Source organism: Amblyraja radiata, chromosome 31 (assembly GCF_010909765.2).
Source record: "Amblyraja radiata isolate CabotCenter1 chromosome 31, sAmbRad1.1.pri, whole genome shotgun sequence".
NCBI classification, from domain to species: Eukaryota; Metazoa; Chordata; class Chondrichthyes; order Rajiformes; family Rajidae; genus Amblyraja; species Amblyraja radiata.
Genome location: NC_045986.1, coordinates 19,683,298 through 19,705,710, shown reverse-complemented (window position 1 = coordinate 19,705,710; position 22,413 = coordinate 19,683,298). Strand labels below are relative to the sequence as shown.

The window sequence follows — 22,413 nt, the reverse complement described above, 5'->3', positions numbered from 1 at the left end:
CTGGCGCTGTAAAAGCGATACGGCAGCAACTCTACCGCTGCGCCACCGTGCCGCCCAGACTCTTAAATGTCTGAGGAAATGACTCGGTCATATAACGACTACTCCATTTAAAACTGAACATTGTGTAGAGACTTAGACACAGCAAAGTCAAACCGAGCCCAGGCGGTGGTTGGTGCCTGAACTGGGAGAGTTGTCTCAATTCTGGTTAAGCAGCAGCCTGGAATCAAACTTTACAGACATCACTTCAGAGCACTTCATCTCAGTCCCTAAGTAAATCCAGTCCCACCACCAAGCCAAAGATAGAGTCAAAGTGCTGGAGTAACTCAGCGGGTCAGGCAGCATCTCTGGAGAAAAAGGATGGGTGATGCTTTGGGTCTGTACCCTTCAGACTGGAGTCTGAAGAAGGGTCCCAACCTGAAATCTTATGACTCCAGTCTGAAGAAGGGTCGCCATGGAAAAAATCGATACTTTTTTTACTCGTAGGTTTAGTCGTAGTAGGTCGTAGTAGGTCGGCATGTTAGTCGTAGGTAATCGAGGGTAGTCGAAGGTAGTCGAAGGTAGTCACAGATAGTCTTCATCATAGTCAAAGGGAGGTCGTAGGAGATCGAAGGAGGTCGTCTTAACTCTCCACTATTTGGTGTCCAATTTTCCCAAAATTAGTCGTAGCTAGTCGTAGCTAGTCGAAGGAGGTCTTCAACATGTCATTTTATCAAAGTCTTCTAAACTCGCCAATTAGGTCGCCCAAGTGGAACAGCCCATTTAAGGGAAACATTTAATAGGAACCCAAGGGGCAACCTTTTCACACAGAGGGCTTTGGGTAAATGAAACAAGCTGCCAGAGGATGTCGTTGAGGCAGATACTCTAACAACATTTAAAAAAACATTTGAACATTAGCGGACAGAGAAGGAATGCGTGACATTTTGGGTTGAGACCCTTCTTCAGACTTCTCAACCTGAAATGTCACCCATTCGTTCCCTCCAGAGATGCTGCCTGTCCCACGGAGTTAGTCCAGCATTTTGTGGTCTATCTTCAGTGTAAGCCAGCATCTGCGGTTCCTTCCTGCACAATACGCTGAACAGGTACATTGATAGGATTGTTGAGAGGGATATGGGCCAAACGCAGGTGGTAGTATAGATCGGGCGGCTTGGTCAACATGGACAAGTTGTGCCAAAGTGCCTGTTTCCATGCTGCAGAACGCTATGACTCTGCTTGAGTTTTCCACAACAAGTCTCACATTGCCCTGAATTGGAAATAATTTGTCATTCCTTCATCGATGTATTAAAGTCCTGAAACTCCCTTCCCAACAGCAGAGTGGGAGTCTCATCACCAGGACGGCTGCATGATGGTGATCACGCCACTGTCTCAAGGGCACCTCAGTGTGTCCATGTTCTGAATGGTAATATATTTATAAAAAGGCCCATGATTCCTCTACCGCATTTCATTGTTTACTTGAAGCTAATTTGAGTTATCAATAAATAAACACCTGTTCTACCGTCACTCTGCATAAAGTAATTTACTTTTAGGCAGAAATGATTTCCGATGGCCTTTGAATAATAGTTATGTAGAAAGAAGAAAGCACTATCTCTCTTGATAAATCAAAATTGACTTACTGTTAGGCACCAATTCAAATGTAAGTATAAATTAGTTGTTTTTTTAACACCTGAATAAATAAACCCACTGTGTCGCACACAGCCAGCAAGCGAGGCTGTTTGGACGAGTTATAATTTTGGCTTTCTTTTAATCCAAACCGATATATCTCTGTGCACCGAGCTTTTTTGAGTGTACGGTAGCAGGTCATGCGATTGATTCTGTGCATTGTTGAAGGGACCGATTCAGCAGAGTCATTGGCAAAGTTCACCCTTTGAACTGTTCAAGCTTCTGCAACAACTCCATCAGCGGTAGATTCGTGCAGTCTAATTCACAACTTCAGAAATATGGTCCACGGAGAGAAACCACTTTGAAACTCTCTGAGTCACAAGGTTATGGATTCAATTCCCACTCCAGAGACCTGAGCACACATTTTACATTGACACTGTTGTGCGTGCTATGTTGGCAGAGGTGCTGCTTTTTGGATGAGGCATCACCTCTTCCCCCCTCAGATGAATACAATAGATCCAATGGCATGGTTTCAAAAAGCCTTTTTATATATTTCAGATTTCCTACATCCTTGGTGCATTTGTACATTTGAAGCAGGTTGTTGGATCATTATTTTGTGTAGTTTAGAGATACAACACTGAAACAGGCCCACCGAGTCCGTATCAACCAGCGATTCCCGCAGACTAACAGTATCCTACACTAGGGACAATTTACAATTATACCAAGCCAATTAACCTGCAAACCTGTAGGTCTTTGGATTGTAGGAGGAAACCGGAGATACTGGAAAAAACTCATGCAGGTCATGGAGAGAAGGTACAAACTCCATATAGACAGCAGCCGTAGTCAAGATCGAACCCAGCTCTCTGGCGCTCAAAGGCAGCAACTCTATTGCTAGCCACAGTGCCACCCCTTCTTTTAATTTTTCTTTGAATGGAAGGATATCTCTGAATCCGGCAGACAGTATTGGATTGCTCTCAGTTAGGTCCTTTTGTGTGAAATCTAACTGCCTTGTTTCTTCCATTACAGTGGTGTCAGTTTTTTTGACAAGATAATATTTTGGCAAAACATGAGGTGGGTGACAGTCACTGTATTAATGCACGCCATTTTTCTTGTTCATTTGATCGTTGTACAAATATGTTTGTGATACCTGCTTGTCAGAAGTTCTGCTCTCCTATGTGTCTGTTCCCAGGGTAGGGAAGTAACTTGGTTTAAAATCAACCTAAATAATCAGGAAATGGTGCTTTGTCTCTTTCGTGGACACTGGTGGCACAAATGAAAGGAGTTGTGATGATCTCCAGACATGTACATTTAGGTAGAGTCAGCAAAAGTGTCCAGTCCATCTCATATCTAACGTTAGCATCATCTGGGCTCTGAGAATGTAAGAAGCAGAAAAGTGGGTTGGCGGGATGGTGCCTGCGTTATTGGAGCCTTGCTTCTCATCTAGCTTGGGAAGGTTTGATGCTGCCAGTAAACAGAAAGATCGACCACATATTCAGTCCCAATTGCACTTAAGTGGATCCATCAGAAGCTTAATACATGAAAAACAAAGACCATTAGCAACAATCAATACAAAAGGTTGGTGTAAAGTGCTTTGGCTTGCTTGTAGAAGCAATGGTCATGTATAGGCACTGTCCATTCAATGCAAAGCAGTATACACGTTCTGCTTCCATTGCACATGCCGGTATACAGATTTGCTTACTCGATCCATATTTATATACAAGTGCTCAATAAGCCAATCTTTGGCATGCATGCAGATGCTCCTTGTATGATATGTGCAGACACAGATATTCTATGTGTAGGATGTGTAAAGTTTGCATTGCATGTATCAATGTACAGGCATTGCTTGTACAGTATGGGTTGATAGACTGGCCCTTACTGACATGTTTCATGTTAGCTGATGTAAATCAATGCTACAATAATATCTGAATAACTAAGCAACTAGTTAACTGGTCACCGTGAAAAATGTTTCATAGGAGCGGGATCTTTATTCAGACGGATTGTGGTGGGAATGAGAGAGAAACCTGTAAAAGAAGAGGGAGCAGGACAAAGCCTGGCAAGTGATTGTTAGTACAGGTGATGAGGCAGGGGTTGAGAGGTAGATGGTTAGACAAAGACCAGAGAAGAAGAGATAAAAACTAGGAGATAAGGATAGACAAAGTGAAAATTGTGAAGCCAGAGGAAGGAATATAAAAGGAAGGAGACAGGTGGGCGGAAAAAGGAAGAAGTGAGTGTGAATCAAGATGGGGCAAAGGAAAAAGGAGTGAAGGGGAAAAGGGGGTATATTGTTAGCAGGTTAGTTATGTGAAATTGGAGAATTTAATGTTCATACCATTGGGTTGTGAGCTGACCAATTGGATTAAGAGATGTTATTCCTCCTGTTTTGTACGTGACTTCACTATGGCAATGGAGGTGGCCCAGGACAGAAAGTTCAGGATGGGAATGGGAGTTAAATGATTAGCAGCCAGGAGATCCAGCAGGTCTTGGGGGCCATGAAGGCGGGAGGTGTGGGGTGAGGGGGGGAGGGGGCTGGTTAGGGTGGAGACAATAAAGAGACTAGGCTGGAGTCCAGGAGAATTCAAATGACACAAATGCAGTTGGGAGAGAGGTATTGATGTTTTTTCTTGTCCGTAAGAACTTGTTTCTTCCAACTTTGATCTTTTCTTTGCCCGTTTTTCTGTCTCTTCCCACTGGCATCTCAGATATTTCTGACATCCGACAACATTTTGACAGTTTCCTGGTCACGAATGGGCTGACATGCACCATAGATCGACACAAAATGCTGGAGTAATTCAGCGGGACAGGCAGCATCTCTGGAGAGAAGGAATGGGTGACGTTTCGAGTCGAGACCCTTCTTCAGCGCCACAATGCCTCATCCCTCTACACCACTGTCCCACACAAGAATGGCCTAAAGGCTCCAAACCTGTCCCAAATTGTCCCTCCTCTCCACCGTCTTTGTTCAACCAGATAAATGGGGAACAATTTCACTTTAAATCCCACACATTTTCTTCAAATCAATGCTAGGGGAATTTGTACGGGTCCCAGTCTGCGTTTGCCTTTTTATGTAGGGTTTTGCTTCACTTTTGCTTGAGCCTCCTCCCATGCTGTACCTTGTTCCCTGTTAGATCAATGCTTCTTCTTGCCACGTTACTGTACATGAGGATTTAATCAACTTTACTGCCAATTCCCCTCCCATTTGGTTTCCCCTTCACATGTCTGGCTTAGTTTAGTTCAGAGATACAGCGCGGAAACAGGCCCTTCAGCCCACCGAGCGCACCCACCAGTGATCCCCGCACATTAAGCCAATTAACCTACAAACATGGACGCCTTTGGAGCGTGAGAGGAAATTGAAGTTCTCGGAGAAAACCCACGCAGTTCACGGGGACCACATACAAACTCCGTACAGACAAGCATCAATTTGACACTGTCTGGCAATGGCTCTACACTGTGCCACTGTTCTGTGCTACATCAATCCTTCTTCCTGCTATGGTACCATACATGAAGATTTTATTTAACTATATTGCCAATTTATTTAACTATATTGCCCCTTTACATGTTCGAGTGATACCTTCCAGCATGAGCTTGGTCTCTTTACACATCTCAAATCCAAGCCTCTCTATCGCTACTTACTCCAACTGCAGCTTGGCTGTCCTATGATTTAACAATGGATTGTGCAATAAGTCTGCTGGCAGGTAACATAACACCGCAGTGCCAAACTCATGCGTTGCAATTATGGCGATCACATTACACGTACCTTAAACATAGCTTAATTGTCAACTTCACTGAAGTGATTTTGCCAATAATTATCTCTGAAATATTATGCACAAAGTTCTTAGCACCTTCACAACTTAATATATAGTTTGGTTTCCTTCCTTTTGCAAAGTACTAAATTAAACATTGATTTTTACATTCTGAAAAAAATCTTTAATATGTCGCCTCTCAATTTACATCAAGGTGGAATTAATGTGGGATGTGCTCAAGGCTATGGTTTATGGTTACATCAGCCAGTGGGCGCAGACTGCTTACTTTGCCAAGGAGATGCAAACAGCGTTGGACATTTTGCAGATATCCTTCTGTACACACACTAGATGGATGATCTTAGGTTTAGGTTAGTGTAGAGATATGGCATGGCAACAGGTCCTTCTGCTCACTGAGTCTACTATGCCAATCAACGATCGCCTGTACACTAGTTCGATCCTACACACTTACAGACAATTTACAGAAGCCAATTAACCTACCACCCTGCACGTCTTTGTAATGTGGGGGGTAAGCAGAACACCTAGAGAAAACCCACACGGTCACAGGGAGAACGTACAAACTCGGTGCAGACAGCACCCGTAGTTGGGATCGAACCCGGGTCTCTACCACTGTATGGCAGCAACTCTACCACTGCGCCACTGTGCCTCCACTGTGCCGCCACTGTGCCTCCACTGTGCCGCCACTGTGCCGCCACTGTGCCTCCACTGTGGGAAACTAATGAGGAACTCTTGGAATGATGTGTTGCGATTATAGGTCTCAGTTTCCACCAACTACACCTATGATTTCCGTATTGCCTATAACCTTAGCCAGTTGAAACATTGGCCAGTTTCACAACGTGCCAAATTTTATTCGGCTAAGCTACCTTGATGACAAAATAGGGTAAATAACCTCTTGTCATTAAGACCAGTCACTCTTATGTTGCCTAAGAATTCAGTTTTTTTTTCTGTCTGTATTTAGACCAAGATTGCAATGAAGACCAGAACTGAGTGGTGCTAAGGAACACAAGTTGAGCAAGGCATTAGTGACAAAACTCTGCATGAGAACATCATAAGCCATCCCTTCGTTTTACTGGTGATTGAGAATCGAAGTATTCATTAGCTGCCTTGGATTTGTCCTGTTTCTGATTGGGATAAACCTGACCAATTTTCCATGACTAGTGTTTTAATGTTCTTGTAACATGCATGGGTTATGTATGTCCTTTTAAGATTTGTATTGTGTGACCAACTATTTTCTATGTATATATTCAATGGTATTGAACAAGCTCAAACTATCAATACTTCAGTTCAGATGCTGAAGTATTGATAGTTGGAACACAATGGAAAATGTTCCTACTTTCTCTCATTCTGTCATCAATAGGTTTAAGGTGATTGGGGAGGGGAGGGGAGGGGGTGAATGTAATAGGAACCTGAGGGGTAACTTTTTTTACACAGAGGGTGATGGGAGTATGGGACAAATTGCCGGAAGATGTAGTTGAGGCAGGTACTATCGCAATGTTTTAGAAACATTTAAACATGTAGTTGGAGAGGACAGGTTTAGAGGGATATGGGCCAAATGCAGGCAAGCGGGATTAGTGTAGATTGGACATGTTGATCGGTTGGGCTGAAGGGCCTGTTTCCATGCTATGTGACTCTTACTCTATGACTCTAGTACTCCCACTCCTGCAATGACACCCCTCCACTCAACCACATGGCTTCCACCTCACCATCCATCCTCTTCGTCCTCACAGGTGCAGTAGCCATTTAGCTTAACTCAGTATGTTCTAACTATAACCAGTTACCTTTCAATTTTATCTGCCTGTAATTATGTGGGTGGGATTTATACGTAGTCGAGGGCGTGGTTTGCGGCTGGGATTCGCAGACTCCCAAGGAGTTTAGTTTAGTTCAAAGAAGATCGGGGAAGAGAAATAGCTTGCGACCATGCACGAGCATGACCATGAGTATCATTGAAATCTAATACACAAAGAATTATCTTACTGTTTATACTACTATAATACAGAAACTATTAATCAAGAGACTGTTTTTGGAACATTTATCTTACGATGGCATTGAATGTCTTGTGGAGAGCTCATGGGTGCGTATAGATTAACATCTGATCCACAGTCATCATTGAATGTCTCGTGGAGAGCTCATGGGTGCGTATAGATTAACATCTGATCCACGGTCATCAATTATAGTGACTATCGAGGATTAAATCCATGAGACGTTCTAAGAAACCGTCACTACAACAGGTATTCAACACCAGAACCGGAATTTTGTAAAGGAATATAGCATTTGCCTATTGCATACACACTGTAATTTCTCGATATGATGTGGAATAGAGTCTGCTACTTTCCGGTTTTTTAAATTATAGTAATTCAGACACAGTCAGGCCAAGGGGAAAAAATTGCAGCTATTTGACATGCTCAGTAACTTCTTCCTCCATGTTTAATGTTTGATACATCAAGGAAGAAAGCAGGCATGTGTGAAAAAACAAAAGTATATTGATAATTAAAAATAAATAATAATCCTAAAAAATAAATCTAAGCAGGTTATAGCTAGCCATCAATTGCATCAGATGACAATGTAAATTGCTGCTAAGATGGGTTTGGAAATGACTTTTATGGAATATTCACTTTCAAGGTGATTAGTTATAAAGAACTAATGGAGGCCCTGTAGCTTTGCTTACATAGAATAATCTGTGGAACTGTACCACATGACACAACAATGACAAAGTGCATCTATATTTGTGGAGTGTATATGGTCTACTGGTTCCAAGTCGGTGCAGTGTGGAAAACGATTTGTCCTGTGTATGTCTTGCAGTGAACCAGAGTTGAATTGTGAATGAGTTTTTGCCCAAGATTTGATAATCCATGAGAACTTTGGTACGTGACATTAATATATTTTAATTTAGTTTCGAGATACAGCGTGGAAACAGGCCCTTCAGCCCACTGAGTCCGCACTGACTAGTGATCCCCGCACATTAACACTACCTTACACAAACTAGAGACAATTTTTCGACATTTATAACCAAACCAATTAACCTACAAACCTGTATGTCTTTGCAATGTGGGAGGTACCCAAAGATCTCGGAGAAAATCCACGCAGGTCATGCGGAGAACGTACAAACTCCGTACAGACAAACACCCACAGTTAGGATCGAACCCGGATCTCTGGTGCTGTAAGGCAGTGCTGCCCTAATCTAACAAAAATGTCTGCATTTCCTTCTGAATTTACTATGGAAGCAAATCGTGTTTAAGCAAGGTGTCGATAATGATGTATATATTCCGATTACAAATGTTTCCATCTATCTGGTAGATAGCGAATATGGATCAATAGTATGTGTAGGAAGGAACTACAGATGCTGGTTATATACCGAAAATGGACACAAAATGCTAGAGTAACTCTGCGGGGCAGGCAGTATCTTTGGAGTGAAGGAATGGGTGACATTTCGGGTCAAAACCCTTCTTAAGAGCTGTCTCGACCCGAAACGTCACCCGTTCCTTCTTTCCAGAGATACTGCCTGCCCTAATGAGTTACTCCAGCATTTTGTGTCCACCTTTGTGGCCCAATTGTAGTCAGAAGCAATTTCATTTTGAAGTGTTTCCAGGGTTCCAAGATCGTCTCTGATTCACTCTGCTTATCTTTGTGGTTGGTCACTCTGAAATAAAACTTATGGCAACTAGCTTTGAATACTGCAAGTGTTTGAGGTGATTGTCCATCCACTAACCACCGTGTAGGACATCACCACGTATGCACAGAGCAAGAGTGGAAATGACACAACAGTAGCATCTAAAGTGATACTTGCTTTGATTTCCATTCTAACACTGAAGATCGTTTGAATCTCGTTTAGCTATGTTTGGTAAAAAGATATATCAAAGTAGGTGATTAAGATCAGTGCAAAATAGGAAAGAACTTCTGTTGTCATTACTAACCTGCCTCCTGTAAAGTGCCATGTAAAGTTGCCATGTAAAGTGTCAACATTAATTCCCCAGGATGAAAAAGAGTTGAGCTATCAAGCTAAAAGGTGGATAAAAAGAAATGCCGATAGAAATGGCTTCATAGACAGTGTTTTTTTCTTCACTTTTCTGATTTTTTAAATGTAATATATTATTGTGTATTAGATAATGGCATGTTTTGCCCTCTTCGCGAAATAAATATATAATTTACTCGCACCTCAGGTTCTCAAGATAGTCAAAGATGTGTTGAAATAAAACCTCATATAGATGAACTCCCATTTCAAAAGGAATAAAATGAGACAACATGCTGAAGCACATGAAGGACAGCAAACGGTTCAGTGATCTTAAGATGGCTGAACGAGAGAGCTCACTGAACATCAAAGAGGATTATAGTGGTAGATAGGGAGACATGAAAATCTGACTAACTACAGCCCTGGAATATAATTGTGAATTTACTAGGTGGACATTCTGTAGCAAGCCAACTTGTCAGTATCATTCTCTGGAAACACTGGAGATTGCAGATGCTGGAATCTGGAACAAAAAGAAAAGATACTGGAGAAATTCAGTGGGTCAGGCAGCATCTGTGGAGGGAAATGGACAGCCGACATTTCCTGCCGGGACCTGTTATCTGGACTGTAGTCCTCAGAATATCCAATGCTGATAAAGGGTCCCTGCCTGAATATGGCAAGGCCAACTTTGATGGTATTAGACAGGAACTTGCTTCAGGTGATAGGGGTAGGTTGTTTGCAGGCAAAGGAACATCTGGAGAGTGGGATGTAAGGCAGCAACTCTACCACTGTGCCATGATGCCGCCCAATATCTTCATTATCCAAGAAAATTCTCTTTATAACAACTGACCAGCTCTGATAGGGCTTTATTGCACATTAATACAGGGCCATGCTAGAGTGTGATTTTTGTGACATGGATCAATGTTTAAAAACAAATCAATGAACTGCTCATATTTAAACGTATTTTCTGCCACAATTCAGATGTGATTATCCCTTCAGTCCAATATGTCAGAATGAGTTGGAACTCCGGGTGCAGAACATTTGTGAGGGCCAGGTATTTTTGTGAGAGGTGGGAGTTGGAATTTATTGCCCTGCTAATTAGAAATGTATCTGGACACAAGGGAGTTGAGGCTTTCAATTGGTGTTCGGTTTTATCCTCCCAGTCCCCTTATAGATCTTTCACTTCGTCAAGCAGAAATGTATTATGTGAAGCGTAATAGGATATTGAAGCCTAAGTAGGCAACGGCTGGAACAAGGGTCTTGTTGCACATGCTGGGAACATGATTAGATAATTTAAACTCAGTAAGATCTCAATTATCGTGTAACTTTCATTGCACGGCTGGCAATCCCCAAAAGGACAGAATTGTTAATGCGCCACAGTTTATGCTGCTCTGATCTATGTTGCACAAACTTGTTCATAAACTTATTTCTTACTCTGCGGTCTTCATTTGATCAACCTTAACTCTGAGGAATAGTCTCCGACCCGAAACGTCACCCATTCCTTCTCCCCAGAGGTGCTGCCTGTCCAGCTTAGATTAGTTTACTTTAGAGATACAATGTGGAAACAGGCCCTTCGGCCCACCAGGTCCGCGCCGACCAGCGATCCCCACTAACACTATCCTACACGCAAACAGGGACGATTTGCACATACAGCAAGCCAATTAACCTACTTACCTGTACGTCTTTGGCGTGTGGGAGAAAACCGAAGATCAACGATCGCCCCGTATACTAGCACTAACCTACACACTAGGGACAATTTGGAATTTTACGAAAGCAAATTAACCTAAATCCTGCACGCCTTTGGAGTGTGGGAGGAAACCAGAGCACCCGGGGAAAACCCACGCGGTCACTGGGAGAACATACAAACTCCGTACAGACAGTACCCGTAGTCGGGATCAAACTCAGGTCTCCGGTGCTGCAAACACTGTAATGCCCCTGTCCCACTTAGGAAACCTGAACGGAAACCTCTGGAGACTTTGTGCCCCCCCCAAGGTTTCCGTGTGGTTCCCAGAGGTTCCCGGAGGTTTTTGTCAGTCTCCCTACCTGCTTCCACTACCTGCAACCTCTGGCAACCACCTGCAACCTCCGGGAACCGCACGGAAACCTTGGGTGGGGCGCAAAGTCTCCAGACGTTTCCGTTCAGGTTTCCTAAGTGGGACAGGGGCATCAGGCACCAACTCCTCTGCTGCTGCCCAGCTAAGTTACTCTAGCATTCTGTGTCTATCTTCAGTGTACACCAGCATCTGCAGTTCTTTCCTACACATTGGTTCTTTCATAATGTTTGAGGCCAAGGACCCTTCATCAGAACTGCTTGACTGGCTGAGTTCTTCCAGAATTTCCTCTCATTCTTTCAGATCTCAGCATCTGCAGTTGTATTTGTTTTCCATGGAACATTGATGCAGTGTACAGAATTTCATCACATTTTCACTGCTGAGTTTGGAGATGTGGCTAGTGAGCATTTACATCTGGGTGGAAAAGGACTTGTTTACTCGCCAAAGTTTCTGTTATTTCCCAATGTATCTATTTATTTTTAACTAGCTGACTCATTCAGGGTAACGATACTGCAGGTCGTGGAGAACTCTTGTTAACAAACCCCATTCCAACACCATAATTACCCGTAGAAACTAAGAACCACAAGATGCTGGTTTATACCAATGATAGATACAAAGTGCTGGAGTAACTCAGTGGGTCTGACAGCAGCTCTAGAGAAAACGGATGGGTGATGTTATGGGGTGGGACCCTTCTTCTGACTTTAAGTTGGGGGTGGAGGGGGGAGGGGGGGGTGGAGAGGAAGGAGGTGAAGAGCTGGCGGGAAGAAAAGACCAGGATCAATCAGGGCCAACCACAAATAACCTCAGGCCTGGTAGGTCCATTGTTAGGGAGGGAAGGTGTGATCTCAACAGAGAACAAGGCACACTTTGAGCAGATTTTGCAGTGGAGCGGACAGAAATGTTGAAACAAAGAACTGCAATATTTGAGGAGCAATATTTTTTTGTTTTGAAGCAGGTCAACACTGCTCCATAAATGCAAGGGCAAGTCAAGAACATCAGGAATCGAACTCTTGACTCATACCTGCCTCTCTATAATAGAATCACAATGGCACAGAGTTGCTGCCTTACAGAGCCAGAAACCCAAGTTTGACCCTAACCTCGGGTACTGTCTTTGTAGAGTTTGCACGTTCTCCCTGTGACGGCATGGGTTTGCTCCAGTTTCCTCCCACATCCCAAAGATGTGTGGGTTTGCAGGGTATGGCCTCTATAAATTGCCCTTAGTGTTTAGGGAATGGATGCAAAAGTTGTATAACATAGAACTGGTGTGAACAGGGAATTGATGGTTGGTGTGGATACTTTGGGACGAAGGGCATGTTTCCATGGTGTATCTTTCATTCGGGCAATCATAGATCGTTGAATTGTGCAGCATGGAAACGTGTCATTCGGCCCAACTCATCCACATTGACCAGTGGGCACCCTTCCATATTGATTCCATTGCCCAATATTTGGTCAGTATCTTCCTATGCCTCATCAATCAAGTGCTCATCGAAATACTTCTTAAATGCTGTCAGTGACCCAGCTCAATCATGCTCTCAGACAATGTATTCCAGGTGCTTACTGCTCTCTGGGTGAAGATGACCACCCTCATCCCCTCCGAATCTCTAACTCCTTGCCCTAAACCAATCTCCTCCAGTTTTACCTGTCTCTGATATGGGGAAATAGCTTCCTGATGTCAACTCCATTTGTACCCATCTTAACCGTATGCATACCAATCACATTCTCTCTTGGGACATTCTCCACCAGGGAGAACAGACTTCTCCAGTCTCACCTCACCACTGAACTGCACCGTCCCAGTCAACTTCTCTGCCAATCTCCTCTGCAACATGTCCCTTGCACAGCTAATGAACGTGCCTCTTTAGCTTCTCATGACTAAGATCACCAAACCGAACACCTGTAATTTATCATCTCTCTCATCTTGCACTGTAATGTGCTTGCACACTTGGCCCCATTTATTGCTGTGTCACACCTAGGGAGCTTAAATTCATTTCCCCAATGTGAAAGAAGTGGAAAGCAGAGCGTAATGAACTATCCTGTTGCACCAACAGCTTGAAATTGAAGGTTATTATCTGTGCCTACAAGAAATAATTACCACGCTTCATGTTGAGGTACTTTCCAATGCTCTTAGAAACGACATTAGTATCTCGTTTAATCAGCCATCTATTTTGTGTGATTCTACAAGGTGACCATCTGTAAGATCTTTGCCTGCTGAGCAATGACAGCAGAGTTCATTTGGAACCAGCAGTGATTACTGAGTAGCAAGTACGTGGTCTGATTATTCCCTTAATATATCGTACAAAGGTCAACACTTTTTCATGCCTCTCATCCATCTTTATTTTATCTGCACACCCTGATATTGAAGGTTGGTTTTTATCCTGTCCCAGAGCCCTGACTTTGGAGAGGCATTGCTATCTTTAAATTACTGCTCTTGAATTGTTTTGTATCGGTTCTCTCATATTTCTCGTCAATGTAACAGTAATGGAGATACCAAGCGTATCTGCAGTAGGCATCAGCATTTTTATTATCCACTTGCACTTCGCAGGCACCTGGTTCAGCGCTTTGTTAGAGGACAATATCACATTGCACAAAATGCTGGAGTAACTCAGCGGGACTGGCAGCATCTCTGGAGAGAAGGAATGGGTGACGTTTTGGGTCGAGACTATTCTTCAGACTGAAGAAGGGTCTCGACCCGAAAAAGCCACCCATTGTTTCTCTCCAGACATGCTCCAGACACTGAGTTATCCAGCATTTTGTGTCTATCTTAAACCAGCATCTGCAGTTCCTTCCGGCACATATCACATTGCATCTATCACAAAATAAGCAAAATCCAATGTATAATTTGCTTTTTATTTTAAAAATGTATTTTATATTTGGTGAATTTTAAATCTAAATTCAGTACAAATGGCAGAGAATATTCATTTAACACTGGACATTTTTCTTAATGGTTTTAACCCACTTTAAACCACTGAACTTGTTTTAAACTCTATATTGCAATGGCCTGGATTTTTTATCCAGGTCTTTAAAGCCATTGGAATCAAAGCTGAGCCCAGCAGCAGCAGAGTCAAACTGACCATTGTAATCCAGCATAGTGTTTATGTTGGAAATTATTTAAGTACAACAGTGATTTATTGTATATTATCAACTTCAATACACTGCAAGCAGAGTTGATCTCCGGTGGGATAACAGGTGTGCTGGATTTTAATGACCTCATGCTGCTAAACATTGGTCATTTTTAGCTTGTCTAATTTCTGATGTATATTCTTTAAACGGTCACAAGTTCACAAGTTGTGGGAGTAAATTTAGGCCATTTGGCCCATCGAGTCTACCTCTGCTGATCTCTGCCTCCTAATCCCATTTTCCTGCCTTCTCCCTATAGCCCTTGATACCTGTTCTAATGAAGAATTTGTCTTATCTCTGCTTTAAAAATATCCACTGACATGGCCTCCGCAGCCCTCTGCGGCAATGAGTTCCACAGATTAACCACCCTCTGACTAAAGAAGTTCCTCCTCACCTCCTTCCTAAAAGAGCACCCTTTAATTCTGAGGCTCCGACCTCTGGTACTAGACTCTCCCACCAGTGGAAACATCCTTTCCACATCCATACTTTCTATGCCTTTCATTATTCTGTAGGTTTCAATGAGATCATATGATGAAAGAATGGATTAGGCAAAATAATAGGTGCAACTTGTGATTTAAGTGTCATTTTGTCTCATTGGAAAGCAGGGATAAAACCAGATAAATATTGCTTCTTTCTTAAGATAATTCATATTCAACCAGACCTCTGTCAAAAGTCATGACCAATTGAAATGTTGTTTTCTTGCCAAGACTGCACTTTACAATATCATTCCATGCTATTAATTCACGGTTCTTTTGAACACCTATCAGAAAATGCACACAGTAAAAGGACTGATGAAATAAATTCAGTTTTACCAAACGATTAATTCAGTCAGTCCAATCTGAACCCGTGAGACTCTTGGCCAAAACAAAACAAAATGAACTGATGTCCTGATACAGGGTTTGTGCAAGTTACAATGCTCTCACTTTCCCCTTTATATAGGGTTTTAGGCATTTTCTTTTTTTATTTCTATAGTAGTATATGTTTTTATAGATTATGTGTCTTCTGTGTGTCTTTTTAATTTTTAATTTGACTTGACTTGACTCTCTGAATAACCGCACAAGAGTTCCTAGGTGTGTAAGCACAAATGGCAAATAAAGTTTTTGACCTTTGACCTTCAATGCTGAACCCGTTCAATTCAAACTCAAAGCAATGAGTGTGGATTGTAAAACACACCAATGCTCAATGCTCATTGAAAAATGACAGCCCATCTCATGTTGTTGAGGGATCACTCCTATTGAAGAAGTGAATCTGATAATGCTTTAGCAATCTGTGCAGGGATCTGAGAATATCTGATACTTAGAGAGAGAATTTGACAAGGAATGTAATAGGTCCCTCTCTTTAGTTTAGGCAATGATATGTCATGGGGAGAAGGTCTTTAAAATGTTGAAAGTTTAGATCATGCAGATACAAATAGAAATGTTCAACTCACAGGGATAAATAAAACGAAAGATCAGCAATATAACGCGGTCACCAAGAAATTGAATCGGGTATTTGGGTGGAAAAAGTTTAAATGTGTAGCTTTCTGTCATAGGGGCTGGTTGAAGGGAGTAGCTTTAGTGCATTTAAGGAGAAGCATACATAATAAGAATAAAGAGATTTAAAATGTTATACGCCAGTTGTTAGGTCCCAACTTAGGCACTGTGCACAGATCTGGTTACCGCTCTGCAAGAAAGATGTGATTGCACTGAACTGGGTGTGGAGGAAATTTACAAGAAAGTTAAGTGGTGGTGCAGGATGCTGTAGATGCAGGAATCTGGAGCATAGAACAAACTGCTGGAAGATCAGTCTGAAGGGTCCCGACCAGGAGTGTTGTTAGGAGGGTTGCCAACTGCCCCGTATTAGCCGAGACATCCCGTTTTTTGGGCTAAATTGGTTTGTCCAATACGGGACCGCCCTTATCCCGTATTTGGCTCCTACTACTCGGGTCGAGGAGACTGTCGGGTCGGAGCCCCACGTCCGTCCCCGCCTCACCCGTCCCGATGTAGTGCAGCCCATGGAGTGCAGCAGCAGCAGCGCCTCGCAATGAGGCTCACTTTGGAACAGAGGAAGCTGAGGATAGACTTACTTGAGGTGCATAAAAGGATGAGGTGCCTTGATAAAGTTAACAGGTAATGTCTATTTCCCTTCAGCAAACCATCAGAAACCAGGGGCATAGATTGAAAGTAATTTGTACCAGAATTGGAGGAGAGATGAGAGTATTTTTTTTTTCACCCAGTAGGTGCTAGAGGTTTGGAACTCATTGTCAGAAAGGGTGATTCAGGCAGAAACACTCCTCACAATTAAATAATCTGTGTACGTAGAGACTGGGGACTGATAACTGGTGTAAAATAAAAGTGGGTATTGTGTAAGAAGGGACCGCAGATGCTGGTTTAAACCGAAGATAGACACAAAAAAACTGGAGTAACTCAGCGGGGCAGGCAGCGTCTCTGGAGAGAAGCAATGGGTGCCGTTTCGGGTCGAGACTGCTGCTTTTCAACCCGCACAGCACAATATACTGAACAGACTCCTTCTATAATCCATGAATCCATGAATTTATCACTCACTAATTTCCCGGCAGCATCAGTACAAAAGCTCCAAAGGAATAATGGAGAAATTTCAAAATCTCGTGATTGATTCATCTCCATGTGGTGAATTTTACAAGACTGCTCGTTTCGATGATGTACCAGATCTCTTTAAATATTTACTGTGTCAGCTCATTTATGGAGTCTAAAATGTACTGATTTGTACTTTCTGTTGCAGATATTGTAAACTGGGTTTGTGCAGAAGACCCATCTGAGGACAAGGAGAGTCAAGGATCCAATTCGATTTCATCTCTTTCGACACATCCCACCTTCCTCGGGCAGGTATTAGAATGGAAAGTGATGATGACCCTTTGGTGCAGCACCTGTGGCTGGAAGAAGAAGACTATGATGTATCTGTCAGCTCGCACAGCGGAGAAAAACTCTGCAAGAAATGCCACTGCAGCATTAAAAGACTCTTCCATGATTTGAAAGTTAAAGGTTTTTGGGGAATAGTCGGATGGATATTCACGAACCCATATTGTACTGCCTTAATCTTAGTAATAGGTTGCACAATTCCCACAATTCTGACTGTTGTCATGTTTATGCATTGTTCTTACCTCGACATAGATATATCCTACAATGCCTTTGAGATTCGCAACCATGTGTCTTCGCAGCACTTTGATGCTTTGACCCTTGCTTTAAAATCCCAGTTTGGGTCTTGGGGGAGGAATCGACGCGATCTCGCGGAGTACGCTTCTGCGACATTGGAGAAGCTCATCATCGAAGAATTACAGAGACTGCACAGTAATAATTCACAGTTTGTCACTGCCGCCCAAGACAAAGTCAATCGTAAATCTAGTGAAAGCCTATGGCCGGATGGGATCCGGCTGCGGAAACATGACCTGCCCGCCCATTCGGCCACAAACGAGAGCTGCAGCAGATTGCGAGTACGGCAATCGAGGGCCGTGTCCCGTAAAAACTATCCGAGCACTTACATTAACGGAGACACACAGACGCATGCCCTGTGGAGGATGGAGCTGGTATTTCTAGCAAGAGGTGACGATGACAGGAACATCTTCACCAAAGAGCGTTTGTTGACTATTCATGACATTGAAAAAAAAGTAATGGACCACCCTAGGTTTCGGGAATTTTGCTGGAAACCTCATGAAGTTCTCAGAGATATGCCTCTTGGTTCATACTCCTATTGCTCGCCTCCAAGTTCCCTCATGACCTATTTTTTCCCGACAGCACAAGGTGGAAGGATTTACTATGATGGCATGGGACCGAAGCTGGCAGATATTCATGGTAAGTCGTCATCTGTTCTCGATGTACTAATGGGAATACATGGTAGGAATAAGCGCTGACTTGAGCAGCCATTTCAGCTGATGTAACCTTTGATTTTACTTTTTATTGCTTCTAATAATTGTAGAGGTAGACAAACCAAGGTCCATTGTTCTCCTCTGCTAATAATAATCATAAAGCAATCTGGTAATTGATCATTGAGATACGTTGTCTCATCAGCAACTGAAGAGGGCAATCGGAAGGAAAACCATTATCCTAAGTGAAATAAAAATTGAATGACAAATCAAATTAGTCACGGCATTACAAGGTTTGTATTTAAAAGGATATTTGCTGAGAGGTAAAAGTGGAAAACAAAATGAATATACAGCCAGAATGCACAGAACAAGGAAAGCTAAAGTTCTAATAGCTTCATACGGCTATACAGACAGAGAAACAGGCCCTTCAGCCCAACTCGTCCAAAATGAAGATGGGCACAAAAAGCTGGAGTAACTCAGCGGGTCAGGCAGCATCTCTGGAGGAAAGGAATAGGTGATGTTTTAGGTCAAGACCCTTCTTCAGACTGAAAGTCGGGGGAAAGGGAAACGTGAGATGTAGACGATGATATAGAATAAATGAATGAAAGATATGCAAAAAAGTAATGATGATAAAGGAAACAGCCTAATGTTTCATTGTCCGTATCTCATTTCCACCTAGTCTACATTGGCCTGCACCCTTTATCAATGATGCATATCTTTCATTCATTTGTTCTATATCTCTCTATGTGCCCATCTATATCTCTTGCTTTCTTTTCCCTTGTCTCTCAGTCTGAAGAAGGGTCTTGACCCGAAACATCAACGATTCCTTTCCTCCAGAGATTCTGACGGACCCGCTGAGTTACTCCTGAGCTTTTTGTCCACCTTTGGTTTAAAGCAGCATCTGCAGTTTCTTCCTTCACATTTCGTCCAAAATGAAACCTGATTTTTTTTTTTAATTTAGGACCCTGACTAACAAACACTTTAATTTGAGTATACACTCGCTCGTTCAGTAGAAACACAGATTGCCTTTGGCTTTGGATGTTACGAAATGAATTGTGCTGTTATTGTAAATGCTTTGGTATGAAGCAACAGCCTGTAACAAATCCATCAGTCTCTGAGCGTAATTCGCCTTCCCGACCAAGTACTGTTATTAAGAAATCATAGAGCTGTTGGCAAAGCTGAGTCTCAAGTGGCCACTTGTTCCAAATCTTGCACATTTGTACCAATTTGGGCAAATTGTTTTTGAGTTTGAACTCTATTTCCTTTCAAATTCCTTTTTTGGATTGAAAACTTGTAAGTTTAAGGATTGCTGTAACTTACGATCTGGTCAGCTATATGATACGCTAACATATGGTTCCTATCCTAGCCTCTATAATGCCCTGAACTCATGCGGAAATGTTTAAACAGATACCAAGTACAATTCATAGATTCTTGCAGCAGAATTTTACTTTTCTTTCTGTTTTAATTGTACAAGTAGCATTTGTTTTGTTTGGTCTGCAAGGTTATTTTGTGATATAATGCAGGTGTTTTTGTCTGGAATCAGAATTTCAAAGGATCCCAAAATGTTTGATTAGATGGCAGCAGTGATGAGGAGAGGAGAGGAATTATACACAAAAAAAATCAGGTCTTATGTGGAGTCTTAGGGACTAGGTTGGTGCTGTAGCAGTGAATTGTTACCTCAATGCTTGGTATCTCATCGGAACCGCATAGCATGGTATCAAAATAACCTCTTCATCAACCAAAGACTCTGGTCATTGACTTCAGGAAGCAGGGTGGAGTGCACACCTCAGTCTGTATCGATGGGACTGAGTGGAGATGGTTGAGAGCTTCAAGTACCTAGGTGTAAATATCACCAACAATTCAGCCTGGTTGAACCACATTCATACCAAGGCCAAGAAAGCACCCTAATTCCTCAACCGTCCAATGGCGACGAAGATTTGGCATGTCTCCAACGACCTAGGCATACCTGATTAGTCCGCCTAGACATACCTGATCTCCCTGTTGTTAAACACTTTAACCCCCCCCCCCCCCTCCCATTCCCATATTGACCTTTCTATCCTGGGCCTCTTCCACGGTCAGAGTAAGGCCCAACGTAAATTGGAGGAACAGCACCTCATATTTGCTTGGATAGCTTGCAATCCAGCAGTATGAATGTTGATTTTTCTAACTTCAAGTAACCCTTGCTTTACCTCTCTCTCCATCCACCCCTCCCACCCCCCTCCCCCCTCTCTGACATCTCCCCTGCATGTCAATCCCTATAAGAACTTTGTGTGTGCAATTGGGATACCCTCTCATTCCCCTTAAAGTTTGGAGAACTTTAGCTTTGCTAATGTCTTCTCAGAGAGCAATCCTGCCATCCTTGAAACCAGTCTGTTGAATCTTCATCACACTCCCTGTATGGAGAGTACATTATTTCCCTGGTAAGAAGATCAAAACTATATGCAACTCTTCTAGTACGGCCTCACCAAAGCCATATATAATTGCAATAAAATTATACTGGCCAATTCTGCTGATAAAATAGAAGCTTAAATTAAAATTGTTGCGTCATTCATTCAAAAGCAATGGTACATTTGGTACAAAACTTTAAATAGAGTATGACTGAATTTCAAGGTTTATCATTGTTTAACAGAAAATGACATCACACTTCATAGAGCCCACTGGGTCAACTGACTCAAGCTGCTAAATAAACAGGAAACAACAAAATTAGTTACAGGTAGCAAAAGTTTAGCTTTAGTTTAGTTTAGAGAAACAGCGCAGAAACAGACCCTTCGGCCCACCGAGTCCGCACCGACCAGCGATCCTCGCACACAAGCACTATCCCATACACACTAGGGACAATTTACTTTTATCACAAGCCAACTAACCTACAAACCTGTACATCTTTGGAGTGTGGGAGGAAACAGAAGATCTCGTAGAAAACCAGGCAGGTCACGGGGAGAACGTACAAACTCCTTACAGACAAGCACTCGTAGTCAGGATCGAACCCCCGTCTCTGGCGCTGTAAGGCAGCAACTCTACCGCTGTGGCACTGTGCCCCTCGAAAGCCTAAAAAGCCTGAAGGCTAGGATTTTGGGGAGCTAAAGATAGAAGGCAGTGCCACAGTCAAGTGTAGAGATGGTTTGAGTGATAATGACCAATGGGTTCAGACAGGAATGGAGTGAAGGATGTCATAGAACTTGGCAGGCAATCTTTGCAATGGAGACTCTATTAAACCTCTAAGCCTGCTGCCCCAATCGATGAGAGACTGACTATCTCTATCTTAATTCCATCCACCTACAAATAAAAGTAAGGAAAATGTCAGGTTAGCCTTTATGGCAAGTGGATTTAACTACAAAATTGGCATGTCTTGATCAATTATGTTGAGGCCGCACCATTAGAGTTGCATATTATTCCAAATATGCTCAAGACACAGTTCTCTACTTCAGGAAGGTTACTTGTAATAGAAGGGATGGCAATGAAGGTTCATTAAATAGACTCCTGGGATGGGCCGATTGTCCTATAAATGGGATGGGCCTGTCCTCACTAAACTTCAGAAGAATGAGATGTGATCTAATTGAAACATAAAACCCTTACAAGGCTGGACACGGGAGATGAAAGGATGATGTGTCTGCTGGGTGCCATGTCTGGAGTGTCAGGAAAAGAGAGAATCAGCTCCAAGTCAGTACTGACATGAAACGAAATGGTGAATCTTTGATGTTCTCTAACCTGGGGTATGTTGATATGTGCAAGAAGGAACTGCAGATGCTGGATTAAACCGAAGATAGACACAAAAAACTGGAGTAACTCAGTGGGTCAGACAGCATCTCTGGCACAAAGGTCTGAAGAAGGGTCTGGACCTGAAACCTCACCAGTTCCTTTTCTCCAGAGATGCTGCCTGACCCGTTAAGTTACTCCAGCTTTTTGTGTCTATCTTCGGAAGTGTTGATATGTTAAGGCTGGAGAATGATAGATGTTTGGATATTAAGAAAATCGAGGAATACATCGTTTGTACAGGGAACGTGGTACTAAGATGAATTAGTTACCATCATGTTATCGAATCACAAACCATTGTGAGAGATTACATTTTTTGTGTTGTCTTTATATGTAATTTGGAGTTCAAAGATGTTTCAGCATAACGAGGACATCACACTGGTTTGT

General features: G+C 42.6%; 1 protein-coding gene across 2 annotated transcripts in view; it reads left to right on the top strand.

Moving 5' to 3' along the window:
- Window positions 1-22,413, top strand: part of disp3 (dispatched RND transporter family member 3) — a 300,294-nt gene that overhangs the window by 137,604 nt on the left and 140,277 nt on the right. For both annotated transcript variants that reach the window (XM_033048014.1, XM_033048013.1), the window contains exon 3: window positions 17,199-18,265. In XM_033048014.1, coding sequence (XP_032903905.1) covers window positions 17,311-18,265 — 955 coding nt within the window. In that variant the 5' untranslated portion in view covers window positions 17,199-17,310. The remainder of the gene's footprint in view (window positions 1-17,198; window positions 18,266-22,413) is intronic.